Source organism: Sphaerodactylus townsendi, linkage group LG09 (genome assembly GCF_021028975.2).
Source record: "Sphaerodactylus townsendi isolate TG3544 linkage group LG09, MPM_Stown_v2.3, whole genome shotgun sequence".
Classification (NCBI taxonomy): Eukaryota; Metazoa; Chordata; class Lepidosauria; order Squamata; family Sphaerodactylidae; genus Sphaerodactylus; species Sphaerodactylus townsendi.
In genome coordinates, this window is record NC_059433.1 from 74,726,303 (window position 1) to 74,747,323 (window position 21,021).

Consider the following 21,021-nt stretch of genomic DNA (forward strand, 5'->3'; position numbering starts at 1 on the left):
GAAATAAGTGGACCAAATTAGAAGTGCTAAAATTACATATAAGTACCATCAGTTTAGCTCTTAAAAGGAAATAATATAACGTGTGTGAGGGGTGGGTGTATTTCATATGTATTTCAGAAATCCTGTCAAGGTTGTAGTAAGGTTGGTGGTCAACCACACGGCTCTTAAAATATTTGTAAAATTCTCTTTTGGAGAGCTAAATGTAAAAGGAAGAGCAGTCTCCGAGACCTCTGGCTTTGACCTATTTTATAAATTGTACTCTCACTTATTGGTTCACAACACTTACATATTACTTTCCCATTCCAACTGGCTCTTGAAACCAAAAAACAGAGCTACAAATAAAATCACGACAAACTTCAAAACATTTGCGGCAAATAAGACGAGGCAGCATACTACAATTTAAAAGCAGGGCGACAATCTATTTTCCAAAAAGCTTCCCAAAAGAATTTCCAAACGTCAACCGGAATTGGGATTCGAACTTGCAACCCATTGCTCTTAACTCCGCCTAGCCTAGAGGCAGCGCCGGCGCGAGCAGGAGGCTCCCCCCTCCGTCCTGCCTCTTCCCGGTTCCGACCAATCAGGAGCCGCGGCCCGGGCATTCTGCGCCCGTGACGCGCCTTTCCCGGGGAGGCAAGGTTCCAAAGGTTCTGGGGAAGGTGGCGCGCGCCCTGGCGTGCATGTAGCTCTGCTTTCGGGTTGCAAAGGAGGGGAGGAAGCCCGTAGCGAAGGCGGGCGGCGGAGCAGGGAGGGCACGGCCGGCTGAGGAGCCTCGGCGAAGGGGCTCCTTTTGTTTTGGTCCGCTGCCCGTAGTAGATTCTTTCCTTTCGCATTTTGGGGGTGTGCGCGTGAAACCCAATCCGCCCCTCTGCTGCAGTCTTGGCGCTTCCCGCTCTCTGCAATTCGACTGAATGCACTAAATAACGCCCCCCCCCTTCCAAGGCGGAGGGGGTCTCCTTTTTTCTGCAGGGTGGCTTTAAAAAAAAAGCACCTATATTATTAGGTGCGAGCAGCAGCAGCAGCTCCGGCGGACGGCTTTGCAGCTGCCTCTCGAATCGCTGGCTGCGGGGGGGAGGCGGATCCGCCGGGCGCCTCCGATGCATTTCTGAGCAGCTGGCCAGCGAGCTCCCCCGCCTCGAGCCGACTTGTTGTGTGGGCATGAGCCATCATGGGCAGCGCTGGGCTGGCTTGCTCGCCTCGTGCAGAGGAGATAGAGACGTCTTGATCTTGTTATTTCCCCCTCCTGCCCTCCCTCCCTCGCAGCTCGGGCAGCTTTTCTCGGGGTCGCGTTGCTAGGCGCTGGGTGCAAGCAATAGCCGCCCGTCACCTCGGGGGTTAGAGTAGCCTCCAAGAGGAAGGGGGCTTGATCTGTCTCCCCCAGCCCAGATCTTGCTATTTTATCCGTGTGGGGTTTTTTGTTTAATCCCTCATCCCCGCCCCGCCGAGGGCTAGAAACTGGAGTCGGGTTGTTGTAGTAAGGTTGGTGGTGAAACCGCAGCGATTCCTGCGCTGCCGTCTTGGATCGAGGGGGAAAAGATGGAGGCGGTGATCGAGAAGGAATGTAGCGCGCTGGGATGCCTCTTCCAAACCACCATCGGGGACATGAAGGTAAGGGGGAAGGGGCACCTATTCCGACGCCACCTGCATGCGGCGCCTACGGGAGGGGGGGAGGGAGGGAGGAAGGAAGGGGAATCGCCCCCCTCGCCCGTGTGTTGCATGTCGATGTTCTGCCTTGCATTGACCGCAGCTGCAAATGGCACGATCCGGGGTGCCGTGTCCCCCCTTCCCCCGTGGGAGGCGAGCAATTATTGTTTGCAAATGATGGTCGCTGCTTCCTTGTCCGGTGTGTTGGCATCTTCTCTCTCTCCCCCCGGAGGCCGGAGCTTTCCCAGCGCCTCCCGCCCCCCGGGATCCCTCTTAATTGTTAAGCTCAACCGCCTCAGTCTATTAAAATGAAATATGCAGAGGGAAGGTGCGCTGTAGGACCCAGATCTGCTCCCTTCCAAACCCCGAGGCGGTGCCCGTCAAGGCTTTTGTAGGTGGGGTGAACTTGAGCCAATGATGTTTATTTGGAGCTTTCCTCTGAAGGCTGTTCAGCATTCGAAGAGCACCTTTGTGTCACCTTTGTAGTAGCTGCTGTTCTCACCTGACCAACAGATGACCAAGTTCTGCTGTCTTGCTCAGGGCCACATAATAATGTTGTGATTATAAACCTGTGGTTCTCAACCTTTCTAATGCTGCAGCCCTTTAATACAGTTCCTCATGTTGTGGTGACCCCCAACCCTAACATGGATCCATTTTACAGATGGAGAACACTGATGCAGAGAGTCTTAGGCGGCTCCTGTGAAAGGGACGTTCGACCCCAAAGGGGTTCAGAACCACTGTTATAAACTGAGGTGTGTGGCTACCTTTCCTGCCTTGAGAGTGAATGCAGCAGTCATCCTAGGATAGCATGATGCTTGCAAAAAGGCCTGTGCAGAGCTAAGTGGAACCTCCATTTTCAGAGGCAGACCTCTGAATTCATGCTGCAGTCATCCTGGCATAGGTGCTTGAAAACAGCAGTCACCTTAGAATAGCATGATGCTAGAAAACAGGGCTCGGGGAAAGCTAAGTGGAACCCCCAGTTCCAGGGGCAGACCTCTGAATTCCAAATATTATGGGGGGAGGGGAGGCAGACCTCTGAATTCACGCAGCAGTCATTCTAGGATAGCATGGTGCTTGAAAACAGGGCCTGTGAAGAGCTAAGTGGAACCTTCATTTCCAAAGGCAGACCTCTGAATTCACGCAGCAGTCATCCTGGGATAGGTGCTTGAAAACAGCAGTCATCCTAGGATAGCTTGATTTGAAAACAGCAGTGGAAAGCTAGGTGGAACCTCCAGTTTCAGGGGCAGACCTCTGAATTCCAAATATTATGTGGGGGAGGAATGTTGCTGGAGGTGTTTGCCTATGAGAAGAATGGCGGGGGGGCTACATGGACATGTGTCTGACCCATCATGGCAAAGTGTCTCAAGTGCTGTCAAGTTGCTTTTGACTGAAGGAGATCCTGTGAGTTAATATCCTCCAGCGTGTCTATGGTTAACAGTCTTGCTTAGGGCTTGCAAACAGAGGGCCGTGGCCTCCTTTACAGAATCGGTCCATCTCATATTGAGTCCTTGTTTCCTGCTTCCTTCCATGTTTGCTGTGGTTACTGTCTTTGTCACTGACTCTTGTCTGTACAGTCGCCTCCGTCATCATGGCCATTCTGATGTTTTATTGGATGCACTCCCAAGGAAAACGTAGCTCCTCTCCCACACAAGACCAAAGTCTTGGTGACCGCTTGTGAGGAGGAGCCACTCTAAGGTGTTGACACAAAGAGTTGGCAGTTGGGTACCCTCTGGCCTTAGGATGCCAGAGTGTGCCTCCCTTTTTGAAGATGGTGACAGAGTCATGGCGTGTTTAGTGCAATGTGCATCTTCGTGCTTATTTTGGTACTGGTGGTCTTGAGACATTTCCTCTTAGTCAAGAGACCATGGAAGGTGGACGTGAAGGCTGCCAGTGAACTGCAGGGCCTGGTTGAACAAAGGCAGGATGTTGCTTGTGAGAAGGAGAACTGAAATCAACTTAGTTGAAAAGGAAAGTGCAAGCTGGCACAATGGTTGATCAAAATCCAAATGGGAGCGGCATGGACATTCAAATGGGCTTTTGGTGCTATGTTGTGCCTTTTTAATAGCATAAGAAGAAGAAGAAGAGTTGGATTTATATTCCCGCTTTCACTCCTGTAAGGAGACTCAAAGGGGCTTACAATCTCCTTCCCACCCCCCACCCCACCACAACAAACACCCTGTGAGGTAGGTGCGGCTGAGAGAGCTCTGAAGAACAGTGGTCACCCAGCTGGCATGTGTTGGAAGTGCACAAGCTAATCTGGTTCACCAGATAAACCTCCACAGCTCAAGTGGCAGAGCAACCCGGTTCTCCAGATTAGAGTTCACCTGCTCTTAACCACTACATCACGCTGGCTCTCTGTATATAATTTCCCCCATTTGGTTTCCTATGAAGGTATCATGGATGGGAAAGAGATCAGTCCACTGAAGGGGGAATCTTGACTGGGGAAGGCTCAGGGGGACATTTGATGTTTGCCCCGTTTTCAAATTATGGCAGAGCTGAATGCAGGATCCATGCATTGTGTGTGTGTCACCCACCCTCTATGTATATCTTAGAAAGAGGATGCTGTAAATTTTCTGCTCATCTGCCCCAGATGTTGTGCTTTTCGTCTGCACTGAATTAGAGATTACAAGCGTGCCTTCTTTTAGGTGAAGGTTTTGTGGAGGGTTGAATCGGAGTAGTCTGTCCTAATAGATGCTGTGGGTTGTGATTTGCCTCCAGATCTGCCTTTGTGGAGAGGAGCACGTGGCCTTTTCGGGGGGGCTGGGAGGGGGAGATCCCGAACAAACCCTGCAATCATTTTCATCGAGTTCGTTTCAACACAGGGCATGTTTGAGCAGATGTCGCCTCCCACCAGATGGGCCTGTGCCTCTGAATTGTGCTCCAGTCAAGGGTTTGGCAGGAAAGTCTGTATCCCTTCAGTTCTTTCCAGCAGGAAGCAAATCTGGAAAAAAAACCCGCACACAAATGGATAGCGCTGCTATCTACAATTGGAAAAAAGTATACCTGGACCGTCTCTCTCTTTTAAGCAGGGATTTTTGCGGGCTTCTTTATTTAAAGGAAAAGATCGCTCTGTTGCCGTGATGGAACTAGACATTTAACGCTTCAAATTACAGAGTACAACTCTAAAAATGAAAGAGAAAAACAGTCCAACCGCCTGATGCTGAACCTTGTGATAGCATGTGCAGCTTACCCAAACTTGGTTTCTTCCAAAGTCCAACCCCGGCCCTTTGAACCAAGCATCTCCCGTTAATAATTTGCTTTCGATGCTAATTGGGTGCAGAGTTATTTGGCGAGGCTTAAATTGTATTGATACATTATTTAAATCTTACTGAGTTATTCCCATGTTAGAAGCGGCCCTGAGCCTGCAAGGGAGTGGTGTCCTATAAATAGAATAAAATAAATACATAGACGGAATGCCAATTTAGGTCACAATCCTCCACATTCTTACTTGAGGGCAAATCCCCTGAACTTAGTGGCCTTACTTCTTGGTAAGCATGCCTGAGGCGTGGACTGTGCCCCAGATTCTTTTTAAGCCGAGCTGCTTCTTTTAATCAAAATACAGTTTTGTGGCTCGAGTATGATTGCGGTCTTAACTACGCTGACACCAGAGTAAGGCCTGTGACCGCAGCGGGTCTGGTTTGTGCTCTGGTCTGGGTCCAGCATTTGGCTGTAAGCACTTGTTTTCCCCAGATTGCGAACCGAGGTCTGGTGCCACAGCAAAGAAAGGTCTCTTGACGCAATCGGATGGCTTTCCCGGCTCTCCCTGCAATGAGGCAACGGGGTTCTTTTGAAGCGGGGGACCCTTTCTTGTGCAAATATTTACCCTTTGGCTTTTGGTTTTGTGTGTTTTGGGAGAGACGTTCCGGAAGACAGACTTAAAGAACACCAAGGAAGGTCTAGGATTACTGGTTCTGGGTGTCGGCTGTGGGTGTAGCTTTGAACGCTGGTTCAGCTGCAAGCTGAGGCACGGAACGATCCTATTCGGCGGCGTGGCCCGGTCCGTGCTTGTCGGACATGCTTGTAACTGCTCCAGTTCAGTCGCCACCTGTTTGCTTGTTTGTGAAATAATGGGTCACTTTCCTTTTGTGTGGGAGGAGGCTCCCAGAGCTAGAAGCGGCCCCGTCTGCAGGGGGCCTCCTGCCCCGCTTGCGGCGACCAGTTGTTGCAAATAGCATGTCAACTTGGGAAGTTAAGGATCTCGAGGCCCCCAAAGGCTCCATGATATTAACCTGTCACTCCAAGTCAGGACGTTGATTTGCTTTCTCCAAAAAGCTCTCTGTGTTTTCCCACATGCCAAAGCCCCCCCCCCCCCCCACCTCCCCAGCTGTCTCATTTTTTGGCCTTCCATGGCAACTTTCGACAGTTGTTAAAGAATTGCCAGTTTAGAATTCCAGACACTGGGAGGAGGGGTTGGTACACCCCCTCCCCTAAAATACTGACATCTGTTGTGCTCCATGCGGCTCTGCGGATCATGAAACGAGGACCTCTTCTTAAAAAATAAAGGAACTCCAATAGTTTGCTTTTCCATTTACGAGCACTATATTTGCAGTTTCTTTCAAAAAAATAAGGCTCAGCATCATTCTGTTGAATCGGAAATTGGTTAAGGCGTAGAACTGAAACGCGAACATTGCCGTTTCCTTTGTTGTCATGTTAAAAAGAATCTGAAAGTCCCCCCAAGTTGTCTACAGTCTGTTCCATATAAAGATGTTAGTATGGTCAGCTGAGGTGCAGTGGATGAGAACATAGGAACATGAGAACTAGCCTGCTGGATCAGACCAGAGTCCATCTAGTCCAGCACTCTGCTACTCGCAGTGGCCCACCAGGTGCCTTTGGGAGCTCACGTGCAGAAGGTGAAAGCAATGGGCTGCTGCTGCTGCTCCTGAGCACCTGGTCTGCTAAGGCATTTGCAATCTGAGATATAAACATTGAGATAGAACATTGCATGCTTCCACTTTAGAATATAGTCCTGGACAAATATGAAAATAATCAATCATTTTATGGGCTGCCTTTGTCAAAACCATTGTTTTGTGCATTAGTGAACATGGTATGTCAGCACAGGAGCATTTGCAATTCATGGAACAAAATGTATTTTTATTTTCAAACTTTCAAATGGATGGGGGCGGGGGGCGGGGAGCAGGGCTAGATAGCACTAGGACCCACGCAGCACATTCTGCAACGAAGAAGGTCCAGCATGTTTTGTTCTGGCTGGAGGAACATACAATCTATTAACATCTTTGTGTGAAACATAGTGTAGGAGTGTTCAGGATAACCCCAGAGAACATGTTTATGTAGACCAGTGGTTCCCAAACTTATTTGGCCTACCGCCCCTTTTCCAGAAAAAATATTACTTAGTGCCCCCTGGAAAATAATTTTTTTAAATTTTAATAGCAATTAAACAGAAAGATGTATGTATTAATGTTTCTACCTGTGGCCATCACCGCCCCCCTGGATCGCTGAAGCACCCACCAGGGGGCGGTGGCGCCCACTTTGGGAATCACTGATGTAGACTTTTGTACCCCTCTTTTCTCTCCATTGGGGTCCCAAAGCAGTTTACAGAATTGTTCTTCCTTCATTTTATCTCCAATTTATCCTCACCACAATAAGCCTGTAAAGTAGGCTATGCTGAGAGAAAATGACTGGCTGAAGGTCACCTAGTGTGCCTGCATGGTAGAGGATGAATCTGAACTCAGGTCCCCTGGAGTTGCTGTGAGGTTTTGGGAAAATTCATAATGGGATATCTAAACCTTCAATTATAACCAGATAATTTCTGCCGTGCTTCCAGGTGGATTCACTTGAGAGCGTGTGTGTGCGCGTTTGTGCGTGTTATGGAGTTGACAGTAGTTCCTTCTTCAAAGTTGATGTTGGATCGGAGTCAAAGAAAAGACATTTGCAAACTCACCGAACAGAGGAAGTTACTGACTGATGTGTTTGAAGCATCTCTGTGTTTTAATGGGCGTTTCCTGTTCTTGCAAAGGATGTTCAAAGGGCGGAGAGGGGATCTTAATCTGGGGGTGTGGACGCGAGCACAGTTCGCACGAGGCTTGTATGTGGATTCGTGAAGCCTGTTGAGTGAACTGCTTGTGAAACGAGGGTTCACACGTGTTGGAAGTTGATTCATTTGCTGAAAAACACTGTCCATATTTGCAGGGCTGTCTGCAGTGGGTGCTTTGTGGTTATGGGGGAAGGATCATGACAGAACCGATATAGGGAAGGCTGCCTGGTAGAGCATCCGCTTTGCCTGCAGAAAAACCCAGGTTCAATCACTCCAGTTTTTTTTTAAGGACCAGGAAGTGGATGATGTGAGCCGCTTCCACCAGAATCCCTGGAGAGCCACTGCGAGTCAGAGTAGAGAAGACTCATCTTGCTAGACCAGGGGTCTGCAACCTGTGGCTCTCCAGATGTTCATGGACTACAATTCGCATAAGCCCCTGCCAGCATGGCCAATTGGCCATGCTGGCAAGGGCTGACGGGAATTGTAGTCCATGAACATGTGGAGAGCCACAGGTTGCAGACCCCTGGTCTAGACAAATGACTTGGCTCAATATAAGGCAACAGTATGTGTTCTTGTTAAGGAGAAGGGCTGTGGCTCAGTGGTAGAGCCTTCGCTGGGCTTTCAGAAGGTTCCAAGTTCAATCCCCAGCATTTCCAGTTTAAAAGGCTCATGTAGGCGGAGATATGAAGGACCTCCACCTGGGTCCCTGGAGATCTGCTGCCCCCCAGGGTAAATGGGGCTGACCTTGGGGCTTTCCCCACTTAACTTCTGCTGCGCGTACTCCGGGAAAGTAGCGCAGGGTCTAGCGGCGCTCCCCACTTGCAAGGGCCGCAACCACGCAGCCGCCCCGACGCTGCCGCTGTTGTACCACCTCCGCGCACGTCATTCCTGGCACCTTTTGATGACCCCGCGCGGAGGTTGTGGGGAGCCCTGAGAGCGCGCCAGGAATGACGCGCGCTGAGGGGGCGCGAGAGCGGCGCGCAGCAGAAGGTGAGTGGGGAAAGCCCCCTTGATATGCCAGAGGCTTTGCCTGGTGTAAGGCAGCTTCATGTGTTCCTCTCTGGAATTTGAAGACATTAGTGATTCTCCTGTTGAAGTGGTATCTTATGTTAACTAGTCAATTGAATAATAATAATCTGAGTAGCATTTAAGGCAGTTGTTCGTTAGAGTAGTAGCAGAAAGCTGTGCTAATGACAATAATCCCTGTCTCTGGGTTGTACACAGTCGCTGGAGTTAGTCTTGTGCTCTTTTAATGTCACACAGTAGTGTCACAGATTCTGTTTCTTGTATTCCATGGCCTTGACCTGCAGCTTCATTCACATGTTAGCCCTTCTGTTATCCGACTGTGAGTAAAATACACTGCTGACTGAAATTAATTTCCTGCATCTGGTAGGCTGTAGTCCGTGAAACTTTAATGTGACCCCCCCAAATGTGTTGGTCTGTAAGGTGCCAGAAGACACGTGTGTGTGTGTCTCCTAGATGAAGATGACTTCATGGCCTAGCCCCGTGTTGGTGAACCTGTGGCACTCCAGATGTTCATGGACTACAATTCCCATCAGCCCCTGCCAGCATGGCCAATTGGTTCATCACCACTGGCCTAGCCCAACTTAGAAGCTTTGCAGAAGCTTAGAAGCTGCCACAGAGGGCCTGTCCTCTCTTCCCGCCCAGTTCCCAATGGTTGTATCTTGGTAGTTCTCCTGGGCATATGCCCGTGGTGGCGAACCTATGGCACTCCAGATGTTCATGGACTACAATTCCCATCAGCCCCTGCCAGCATGGCCAATTGGCCATGCTGGCAGGGGCTTATGCGAATTGTAGTCCATGAACATCTGGAGTGCCATAGGTTCGCCACCACGGGCATATTCCATTGTGGTGATAGCTCATGTAACTGTCTAGCTTTCTTCTCAAACTCTGTATCCCTGCTTAGCAATGTGTGTCCTTTCTTTGCACATGGCTAGTAAGGAGAAGCCCTTGGCCATGTGGCAAAACTCTTCCAAGAACTGGGAACTGGTTGGAGAAATTCACAGAACAGGAATTCCCTGTTTCTGAACGTGGAATGCGGAATCCTGGTAGACACAGAATGCTCTGAAGCAGCCTGATGTTTTGGGGGGGGGGGGGTTAAAATAAGAGTCTGGTTTTGAGTGAATCTCAGTTGGGTTACTATTTCAGGGAAAAGGAAAAAGAGAACTATTTTTACTTCGTAGAGATTGGAAATTGTCCGATATGCTAAGATACAGGCCACAGTTTTGATTGCGGCTTGCATTGTTTTCTGCTGCTTTGATTTATTTGTTTGTACAATTTTAAACCGCCGCTTTCCTGCCTTAGTCAGGGCTAGTGAAGCATTTACCAGAGTAAAAACATATGTAGTAAAGAAACATCTTAAAACCCATTAAAGCCTTTTAACCGCAAGTTTGCATTCTCTGTTTTTAATTGTTCTGTAAGCTATCCTGAATGCCTGCCCTTGTAGTAACAGAAGCAGAGAGTAGAAATCTATACAATGACCACATTCTTTTACTCGAAACTGTGCTATAGCAGTAGCATCTCATGAAGGTTGGTGGAGGGAGCAGGAGCTCCTGGGGTGGCCAGAGGGCCTGGCCATCAGAAGACCTTTCTAGAAGTCATAAGACAGGCCCAAACCTAAGTGGCACATCCTTGGCCTCCCAAGGCATTTGCTGCATTTGGTCATAATCCATTCTGTGTGGTAGTTCTCATTGGTACTGAACACCAGCACCTTTTTTGTGGGGGGCTCTCTCAAGCCCTTAAGAACATAAGAAAGAGCCTGCTGGATCAGACCAGAGTCCATCTAATCCAACACTCTGCTACTCGCAGTGGCCCACCAGGTGCCCTTGGGAGCTCACGTGCAGGATGTGAAAGCAATGGCCTTCTGCTGCTGCTGCTGCTCCCGAGCACCTGGTCTGCTAAGGCAGTCCTCCTTATGGGAGGATTGGAAAAATCAGTATAACCTCATACAAGAACGCTAATATTTTTTCCCAAGAGATCATAACAGCCATCTTGAATTAGTTACAAAATTTCAGTCCAAAATGCATTTCAAGAATGAAAGGTTCAGCAGTGCCCGTTTCAGTGAGCGAGGCCACAGCACGTGTCTTGTGAACATAAGAACATAAGAAAGAGCCAGCTGGATCAGACCAGAGTCCATCTAGTCCAGCACTCTGCTACTCGCAGTGGCCCTCCAGGGGCCTTTGGGAGCTCACATGCAGGAGGTGAAAGCAATGGCCTGCTGCTGCTGCTGCTGCTCCTGAGCACCTGGTCTGCTAAGGCATTTGCAATCTGAGATCAAGGAGGATCAAGATTGGTAGCCATAGATCAACTTCTCCTCCATAAATCTGTCCCAGCCCTTTTTAAAGCTATCCAGGTTTGCTCATCAGGTTGAAGACTTCATCCATCGCTTGAGGAAGTCTTCAGACCTTGCTGAATGCTTTGATAGGATGCAGGGCAGTGAAATCATTGAGACGTGACAATATTTGGAGCAACAGGACAGAGTAACCCCTCCCCTCTGCAATTGGCCTTTTCTTCCACCTGCTTTTTTGAGATGCAAAGCTGAATTCAGTAGTTGTTCTAACTGCAAACCTGATTCTTCCGTGGAAACTCAACCCTGTCCGGAGCAGTTGTACGTCTGCTCACAGTCTGCCTGTGCTTCCAACTATCTTTTCTTTTTGTGGAAAAGAAAAAACAGCATTGCCTTTTCAGTGCACAAAAAGGCACTTCTGGGAATATCATGGATCTGCGTAGGCAAAAGCCTCATGGGATGAAGCTTAGAGAAATTTTCTTTGGGGATTTTGGATTTATCCCCCTCCCCCCCATTTATCTCCTGTGAGGAGACTCAAAGGGGCTTACACATTTCTTTTCCTTCCTCTCCCCACAACAGACACCTTGTGAGGTAGGTGGGGCTGAGAGAGTTCTGAGAGAACTGTGACTGGCCCGAGGACACTCAACAGGAATGCAGGAGTGGGGAATCAAACCCAGTTTTCCAGATTACGGTCCACTGCTCTTAACCACTGCACCAAGCTTGCTCTCCAGCCAAAAAACAGATCAGGCTACAAAAGTCCATCCCCGTGCCATTTGGAGACAATTCCACCACCTTCCTAGAATGAGATGGAGAGACTTGGGTGTCAGCTGCATATAATTGAGACTGTGCTCCTGTTTCCTGGTAGCTTCCTGCATATGTTAAATAGCACGAGAGAGGATGTAGAAGACTGTGGATGCCTGAAGGCCAGAGATGAGCTGAAATCCAAGAGGTTTTCTGTTAAGACCTTATTGCAAACCATGATCTATGTGCCTCGGGCTTCCATTGGTGATATGCATCTAATGCTGACCTCTCACATGGAACGGCTGGAAGAATTAAATAACTATGGATTGTACATACGGGGTGATAGACTTGAACCTTGCTCCCCAGACTGCAAGCATGTGACCGGAAGGGCTATGATCTCCCCAGTATCAAAACTAGGGTTACCCACTCCAGTGCGGGAAATTCCTGGAGATTTTGAAGTGGATTCTTGGAAAGCACGAATTTTTTTGGGGGGGAGGACCTCAGTGTGGTATGATTCCATAGATTTTACCCTCCAAATCTGCCATTTTCTCTGGGAACTTTCTCGAGGCTGTACCTCCAAAATCTCCAGGCATTTCCCGAACTCAAACTAGCAATCCTAGATCCAGGCTACCTCTGCACGTTTAGAACCAGGGGGCATACATTGAAAATGCTGGGGGGAAGAATTAGGACGAATAAAAGGAAACACCTCTTCACTCAACGTGTGATTGGTGTTTGGAATATGCTGCCACAGGAGGTGGGGATGGCCACTAACCTGGATAGCTTTAAAAGGGGCTTGGACAGATATATGGAGGAGGAGTCGATTTATGGCTACCAATCTTGATCCTCTTTGATCTGAGATGGCAAATGCCTTAGCAGACCAGGTGCTCGGTAGCAGCAGCAGCAGCAGAAGGCCATTGCTTTCACATCCTGCATGTGAGCTCCCCAAGGCACCTGGTGTGCCACTGTGAGTAGCAGAGAGCTGGACTAGATGGACTCTGGTCTGATCCAGCTGGCTTGTTCTTATGTTCTTATGTTCTTATGATGTAGTATGAGCCTCATCCGTGGTAAGTAAATAATGTATTCCTATGTGAAATTGTCAAGGAAAGAAGAAGAGAGAAGAGTTTGGATTTGTACGCCACCTTTCTCTCCTGCAAGGAGACTCAAAGTGGCGTACAAGCTCCTTTCCTTTCCTCTCCCCACAACAGACACTTTGTGAGGTAGGTGGGGCTGAGAGAGTTCCAAAGAACTGTGACTAGCCCAAGGTCACCCAGCAGGAATGTAGGAGTGTGGAAACACCCCTGGTTCACCAGATAAGCCTCCGCCACTCAGGTGGAGGAGTGGGGAATCAAACCCGGTTCTCCAGATTAGAATCCACCTGCCCTTAATTACTACACCACACTAACATCACAATGATCACCGGCATTATGACTTGAGGAGTGTCCTGTGCTCCTCTTCTCCTTCGCAGTCCTTTCCGACTCTTTCCTTTTTTAACGAGAGAAGATTTGTCTTTCCTTCCAGCGCGTTGTGAAGATGCCGTTTGATTGTTCGCTTGTTTGTTTGTAATTAAGTGCAACCAACTGGTCTCCCTTTCTCTGCAGTCCTTGGCCATTATAAACAGCTGCAGCACGTTTCGGCTGGAACTTGGAAAGGAGTTGGGGCGGGGGCGGGGGGGGGAGTCACAAACCCCTTCTGATTTCTATCCTCTGATCTTGAGTGTTGATCTTGGAAACAATCAACTAGGCAGCTGCTAGCACGTCGGGGTTTCTGTAAGTCTATGTTATAGCTGTGTAAATGTGTGGCTATTTTTAGATGGTTCGAGCAGTTGCTTCCAAAGTATGAAGCAAGTTTGCTAAGGAGGAAGAGACAGCTTCCAGGGGAGGGGAATCATTGTCCTCTTCATTGGGTGGTTGTCCTCTTCATTGGGTGGAGGCTACCTATGTTGATCCTCAGTAGTCCAGGTCAGCAAAACACCCGTTTCTATATCCCCCTCCCAGAACTTTTTGCTTTGGGCGCCTTAAATTACTGCTTAAAAGAATGTTGTTTGCCTCTTTTCTGCTATTGAAAACCAGCCCACATAATTCTTTTCTAGCTTGCGTGGCAGTACATATTTATCATATTTATTTGACAAAGTTTATTTGACAAAGGAATTTGCAAGTTTTCCTGGTTGGCTTTCCTGGAGGTGATGTAACTCTTCCTGAGTGACCGGCTGAAATTGTTCACAAGTCTGCCCCAAGCTTTTGTTCTTGCCTTACTAAATCTCCCACTAAACCCCCATTCACTGAGGGGTAGGTGTTTATCCCCTGGTTTGCCTATCAAGAGGTGGACTTACCTGCCCCTCAGCTTCATGCTACTCAAGTGTGTTTATCTTGGCCCGTCGTATTTTGACTTTGGAGAGTCATGCTATGTGAACAGTTGAGAAACACAACTTTAAACCAATTCTGAATAAGAAGAGAAGAAGAAGAGTTTGGATTTATTTCCCCCCTTTCTTTCCTGTAGGAGACTCAAAGGAGCTTACAATCTCCTTTCCCCCCTCTCACCCTGTGAGGTAGGTGAGGCTGAGAGAGCTCAGAAGAACTGTGACTAGCCCAAGGTCATCCAGCTGGCGTGTGTGGGAGTGCACAGGCTAATCTGAATTCCCCAGATAAGCCTCCACAGCTCAAGTGGCAGACGGGGAATTAAACCCAGTTCCTCCAGATTAGAATGCACCTGCTCTTAACCACTGCGCCACTGAATAGACGTAAACGTTTAATATTGACTTCTTTGTCAGAGAGATACTGCCCCCGGTGCTGCAGAAAAGTTCTGGTGTGCTGGAATATAACTGAGGAATTCACACATTGCTGCATAAGAATCACCAACAAAACCGGTGTTTCAAAGCGAAATGTCTGTGTAATTGCATTCCAAATGCTGGTTAATGCATAACACATGGCGATACTCCTCAGAGATCAGCCATTCCTTCGTTTACTATTTAAGGTGGTGGCGGGGCAGCATAAACTAGCACATTATTTAGGACAGGGTTGTATCTGTTGATCACAACTTGGCTTCTGCTGACGGTGAAGTGGTTTGAATGTATATGGGACTGCATACTTGTAAGTAGCCTCTTGGTTGTCCGTGATGAGTAAAAATGAGGACCATGCTGGAAAATGTTTATTTATTGTTTTAATAGTACTTCTATAGAACTTTCGTGTATTCCATGGGCTTCGCATGCATTCTTAAACATCAACATCTGTGAGGCCGGTCAAGATTATTATCCTCATTTTGCAGATAAGGAACTGAGGCTTAGAGTTTGTTGCCTCACCATAAGGGCATCTGTTGAGATTATGGCCAAGATGAGAGGCGATCTGGGGGATTTCTAATCCACACCTCAATTTCTTACCCGCTGCACATTGGAATGGAATTGGTTCTTCTCTGATGGGGTAGGATGGAAATCTTGTGCTCCATTTTGAAGGCTGTGAGACTCGGAGATTAACTGACTCCACTGGACCTCACCGAAGGCATGTTCCGATTTTCCAGGGTCACAGGAAAGTCCTTCAGTTTGCAGTGGCCAACCAGCATTTCCAGTTCAAAGCACTGCCCTTCGGGCTATCCACTGCCCCTCATGTTTCCTCCAAGGTCTTACTCGTTCCAGTAATGAGATTGAGATTAAAGGGGCTTCACATATACCCTTATCTAGATGACTTGCTCATCCGTTCTTCCTCTGTGAGCAAGTCAATATTGGACACTCGGCTGACCATCCAGTTCCTTCAAGAACATGGCCTTGAAATCAAACCCAAAAGAGCCAACTCCAACTGACGCAGAGGCTGGAATATTTAGGGTTTTTGATAGACTCTTTGCTCAAATCTTTATTTCTAAATTCAAAATTCACAAGATCTAACTCCTGATGGCAGAAGTAATTAAAGAGCAGATCGTCAACACTTCTTCTGGCCAGACTCATGGGTCTATTTCCACCATAAACATGATCCAATGGCCTCGCTTCCATGCCAGGCCTCTACTGCGAATCCTGGGTCCATATCACATGGATATCATGTACAAAAAAAGGATTAGTGACTGTTCTGAGATAAGTCAAATCCAGCCAAGGTTGATAGGCAGTCCACTGGAAAGTCTGTCAGGGAAAAACCCACATCAAAGACTGTTACAGATCTTCATTGTTCTCTGAAGGGCTGGGGAGCCATTCTAAATGACCAACCAATTCAAGGCCTCTGGTTGGAAGAAGGCAAACTTTTCATCAACATGAAGAAATTTGTTCCTGCCTCTCTGAGAAAAGAGGTGGGAATCGCCCAATCGATTTGTCCTCCAGACTTTACTAGAGAACGATCTTTCACTGTGAATATCCAATGATCTGTTTTCCTATTTCTGAGAGTTCACATGCAACAACCCTCCCCCCCAAACAACTAGCCCAAACAAAACATGCTGGCACAGACTGATAAAAGGTTCTCGAGGGGTAAAAATTTGGTTACCAAGTTTAATTGCATTGCTACTAAAAAGCATTCTTGTGTTCCTGCTATTGCAAACCCTCTAGGTCAGTGGTGGTGAACCTATGGCACTCCAGATGTTCACGAACTACAATTCCAATTGGCCATGCTAGCAGGGGCTGATGGGAATTGTAGTTCGTGAACATCTGGAGTGCCATAGGTTCCCCACCACGGCTCTAGGTAGACAACCGTAGGTATTTTGTAAGAAGTGCCAAAGTGTAGTGCTTCAGTTTCGGGAACTGCCCATCTGGAGGTGTTTGGGCAGCTTCTTATATAACTTTGCTCTGCAAGCTGAATTGAATGCCCCATGAAGACCCATAGATGACCTTTCTCCTCGCATTTGTTGAGTTGCATAAGATGAACCACCTGTCTTCGAATAAACACCCTTTTTGGAAAGCCACCAGCTGTTCCCCTAGAATGTTGGGTTGGATCCATTCCATGAACAGTTCCGCTTTCCCCTGAAGGATGTATAGCTACTGGCCAATCAAAATCAGACCACAGTAAATCTGGGCCAGAAATCAGTTGCTTGGGCAGAAGTATCTGCAGAGTGAGTGACCCACCTACTTCTCAACCAATAGCCTAGAACAGGGGTCTGCAAACTATGGCTCTCCAGATGTTAATGGACTACAGTCCCCATCTGCCCTGCCACTTGGCCATGCTGGCAGTGGCTGATGGGAACTGTAGTCCACAAACATCTGGAGAGCCATAGTTTGCAGACCCCTGGCCTAGAACAGAGGTGTTCAACTCTAATGCTTCAGATGTTCATGGACTACAATTCTGGGTGGGTGACCTTGGGCTGGGTGACCTTGGGCAATTGGCCATTCTGGCAGGGGCTGATGGGAATTGTAGTCCATGAACATCTGAAGCGCCAGAGTTGGACACCCCGGCCTAGAAGCATAAGAGATCCTCTCGAGGTCCTCCACTACTGCTTTGAAGCTGTAAAAAGTCAGATTCCCGGGTTGATGAGAGAACTAAGAATCTTTTGGTTTAAATAAGAATGGCTTCCGGTATTGATTTTTAGGGTGAGGGAATTCTCAGAATGGCAAGTAGATCGCAGGTTGGATGTTGACTTGGGAGAGGTGGGTTTGAATCCCTGCTCAGCTACAAAGCTTGCTGGGTTACTTTAGGGCCTTCCTAAGCTCTTGGCGTAGTAGTTAAGAGCTGGTAGACTCTAATCTGGAGAACTGGGTTTGATTCCCCACTCCTCCATATGTTTGTTGTAGCTTTTTCATTTTGCACTTCAGCTGATGAGCCAAATGCTTTGACAGTTTTTCCCTGGACCATTTAGCTGTCACAGCGTAAGAGTTGTTGAAATTCTGCATGTTGGCAAATGCCCTCCATTTGAAAATCTCAGAAGATTTGCCCGGAGTCTCCTGAAATGTGTGGTTTAATGACTTAACATTGGCTTTTGCCATTTTAGGATATGATTTTTCCCCATTGCACAACCTATTGGCAGAACTTTTTGAGATTAATTTTTGGCATATTGCTGAACTCTGGAAACATCAAACACGAATAACGTAAAAAAGTTATTTCACAAGAGTTTTTGTAGCTGACTTGGAGGTTGGAAAGCTTGCAACGATTGAGCAGAAAACTTGCCAAGTGCCCTTTCCTCTTACTTATTGAACCTTTTATGTAATAGATGTCACTCCAGTTCAACAAACTGGTTGGTTCTCTCCTGTGGGGATCTACGTGCTGTCGAGTCACGGCGGTCAAAGATCTCTTTCAAGGCCTTGCTACGTTGCTTTCAACTTGCCGTAGTGGCTACGGGACTCCTGCTCAGTCTGTTTTTGCTCAGTGAAACTTGGTTTGCGTGATCCTAATATACAGCTAAGAAAGATTTGGTGCAAATAGAAATCAAGGCATCAGATGAGGCGGTTGGGAACGCTATGACGAAAGGGGTGGAAGGTGTAAGATTGTTAAGCAACCAGATCTTTTACAGGCTTGGCCAGAAAGAGAACGCCAGAGGCGGAGCTTCAGTGGAGCCACCTGGGGACAAATGCCCCAGGCGGCCACTGTCAGGTCACGTGGGGGGCAGAAAATCGCCCCCACACCCCTCCTCCTTCCCCCCTCGACCTGGCCCGGCCCTGCCAGGCTGCTCCTTCAGCTGGGCCAAGGGGCACCCTGTGGAGCCTCCACTGGCTGAAGGAGCAGGCTGGCGGGGCCGCCACAGGGTGCCCCTCGGCTTGGCCCCACCCCGCCAGGCTGCCCGGACCCACTGCCGACTAAGGTAAGAGGGGCGGGAGCTGCCCAGAGCAGGTGTTGCCCCAGGCGCCATTTTCCCTCCCAACGCCTCTGAATAACCTCTTAACTGGTTGCCAAATACGTCAGAGGAAAAAACACAAAACAAAAAAATACAGTCAAGACTTATTTGCATGGTGCGGCATGCACCAGTGCTCTGGGATGCGCAAACATGCGTCCTGCCACTATGCAAGATATGCTCACGAGATGTGCATGGAAGTAGTTATTTCTGTAGAATGCGCCTTAGGTAAGAATCTTTATGGGTCTCTCACCTGCTGATCAGAACCCGCTGTGAATGCAAGACAAAGAATTTCATGCTCGACAACAGATGAGTCAGTTTCTGGACAGGACTGCGCCATCGCATACGAGCCAGCCCTCCCACGGAATCTTGATAGTGCCTCTAAATTTCATTTGTATTGAAAGCTTATGCGTCCAAGAGAAGGCAGTAGGAAGAACGGAGCATAGAACTATTCGGATGTGAGAGAGGCCAGTTTTGTAAGCATCCGATTTCACAGCTGGAGGTAAATCACAAAAGTGTCAAGGATTTGGCACTTAAATGGCTGTCAGTTTGCCAAGTGCGTCTCTGGGAGAGGGTGATTGAGAACCCATCCACACTTGCTGGCCACTCGCGGGGAAAGTTCCTGCTGTCTTCTTGATGCTTCTTGTGCACGCTACCCAGATGACCAAGGCAAGTCTGACCACTGTTTCTGCACTGGTCCAGTGCTGCATGCAATCCAAAAAGCGCAGAGTGGAAAATCCCCATGAGGATGGCGAAGATGAGTTTGGATTTATGCTGTCCTTTTCTCTCCTGTAAGGAGTCTCAAGGTGACTTGCAAACTCTATTTCCCTTCCTCTCCCCACAACAGACACCTTGTGAGGTAGGTACCGTGTTTCCCCGAATATAAGACCGTGTCTTATATTAATTTTTTCCTCCCAAAGATGCGCTGTGTCTTATTTTCAGGGGATGTCTTATTTTTCTGTGTTCTGTTCGTCGGGCATGCTTCCAAACAAAAACTTTGCTACGTCTTACTTTCGGGGGATGCCTTATATTTCGCACTTCAGCAAAACCTCTACTACGTCTTATTTTTCGGGGATGTCTTGTATTAGGGGAAACAGGGTAGGGCTGAGAGAGTTCTGAACAAACTGTGGCTAGCCCAAGGTCACCCAGCAGGCTTCATGCGTAGGAGCAGGGAAACAAATCCAGTTCCCCAGATAAGAGTCCGCCACTCATGCAGGGGAGTGTGAAATCATACCCTGTTCTCCAGATTAGAGTCCACCACTCTCAACCACGCCACCACTCTGAACTTCTAATAACAGACAACTGGTCTAGACCATGGCTCATTCCGCACATGCAGAATAATGCACTTTCAGACTGCTTTCAGTGCTCTTTAAAGCTGTGCGGAATGGCAAAATCCACTTGCAAACAATTGTGAAAGTGGTTTGAAAACGCATTATTTTGCGTGTGCGGAAGGGGCCCCTGTTTGGCAAACTTTTTCATGTTTTCCCCCCCAACTGTCCTTATTGGTTAGACAACTGCCTTGGTTCCATGAAACCTCAGAAAAGGGGGCTTCTGTCAGCATTCAGCAATGAACCTTGGAATGTCTGGCATGCCTTGCAAGGAATTTGTGAAGGCCAGAACATCCTTGTAAGCTTTGAGTTAGCAAGAAACTGTTGTTTTATTTTCTGCGGGTTGCATTTGTCTTCCCCCAGTCCTCCTAATTTGGCTACTTCAGGTGTGCTTAGGATGAACTTTTAAATGTTGATCTTGGCCCTGAGAGCCGTAGGCTGACCAACCCCCAGTTCTGTCTGTTCCCCTCGTCCTACTTGATGTACAGGAAAAGTTGAGGAGGCTCAGGCAAGTTGTGGTGTTGATCCTGATGAATGTACCCAATTTTCCCTGCTGGGCACATAAGGGATTACCTGTGTCATGAATACATTCTGGCTGCTGAGAGTAAAAGCTGTTCTGGGGGACAGCATTGAGACCCCCCAAAGAATTAACTCCCATAATTATTTATGTTATTAATTAAGGTACTTATACCCTATATTTTTTGTCTTGGCTCATGAAATTGGAATCGAAATGTTCCAGCTTAAAATCTCAAATACCTTTTGTACCCCTAAGATACCTGCTGTTCTTATTCTGTTCAGCCAACATGGGTGTAGTGGTTAAGAGTAGGTGGATTCTCATCTAGAGAACTGGGTTTGATATTCTACTCCTCCACCTGAATGGCAGAGGTGTATCTGGTGAACCAGATGTGTTTCCACACTCCTACATTCCTGCTGGGTGACCTCGGGCTAGTCACAGTTCTTCAGTACTCTGTCAGCCCCACCTGCCTCACAAGGTGTCTGTTGTGGGGAGAGGAAGGGGAAGGAGTTTGTAAGCCACATTGGTCGAACCTAGTACTAAACTGAGTCGACTCTGCCAGTGGGGAATCGCCCTGAGTCTCCTTACAGGGGAGAAAGGTGAGATAGAAACCCAAACTCTTCTTCTTCTTCACAAACCCCGGCAAACAAGCACGACTTACAGCATCTCCTGCATATCTCCAGCATTGGGTTATTCAGGGAGATTCATTCTACAGTGGTGGAGCTATGATGGAAAGGCCATGAGCTCTGGTCAATGCCCGGTGGGCCACGTT

At 48.0% G+C, this 21,021-nt stretch overlaps 1 protein-coding gene across 1 annotated transcript in view; it reads left to right on the plus strand.

Annotated features, from left to right (window-relative positions):
- The first annotated feature begins 602 nt into the window (after positions 1 to 602).
- MTSS1 (MTSS I-BAR domain containing 1) overlaps positions 603 to 21,021 on the plus strand; it is a 182,877-nt gene continuing 162,458 nt past the window's right edge. The window contains 1 exon segment of the mRNA XM_048507313.1: positions 603 to 1,605. Within this exon segment, the coding sequence (XP_048363270.1) occupies positions 1,534 to 1,605 (72 nt within the window). The 5' untranslated portion in view covers positions 603 to 1,533.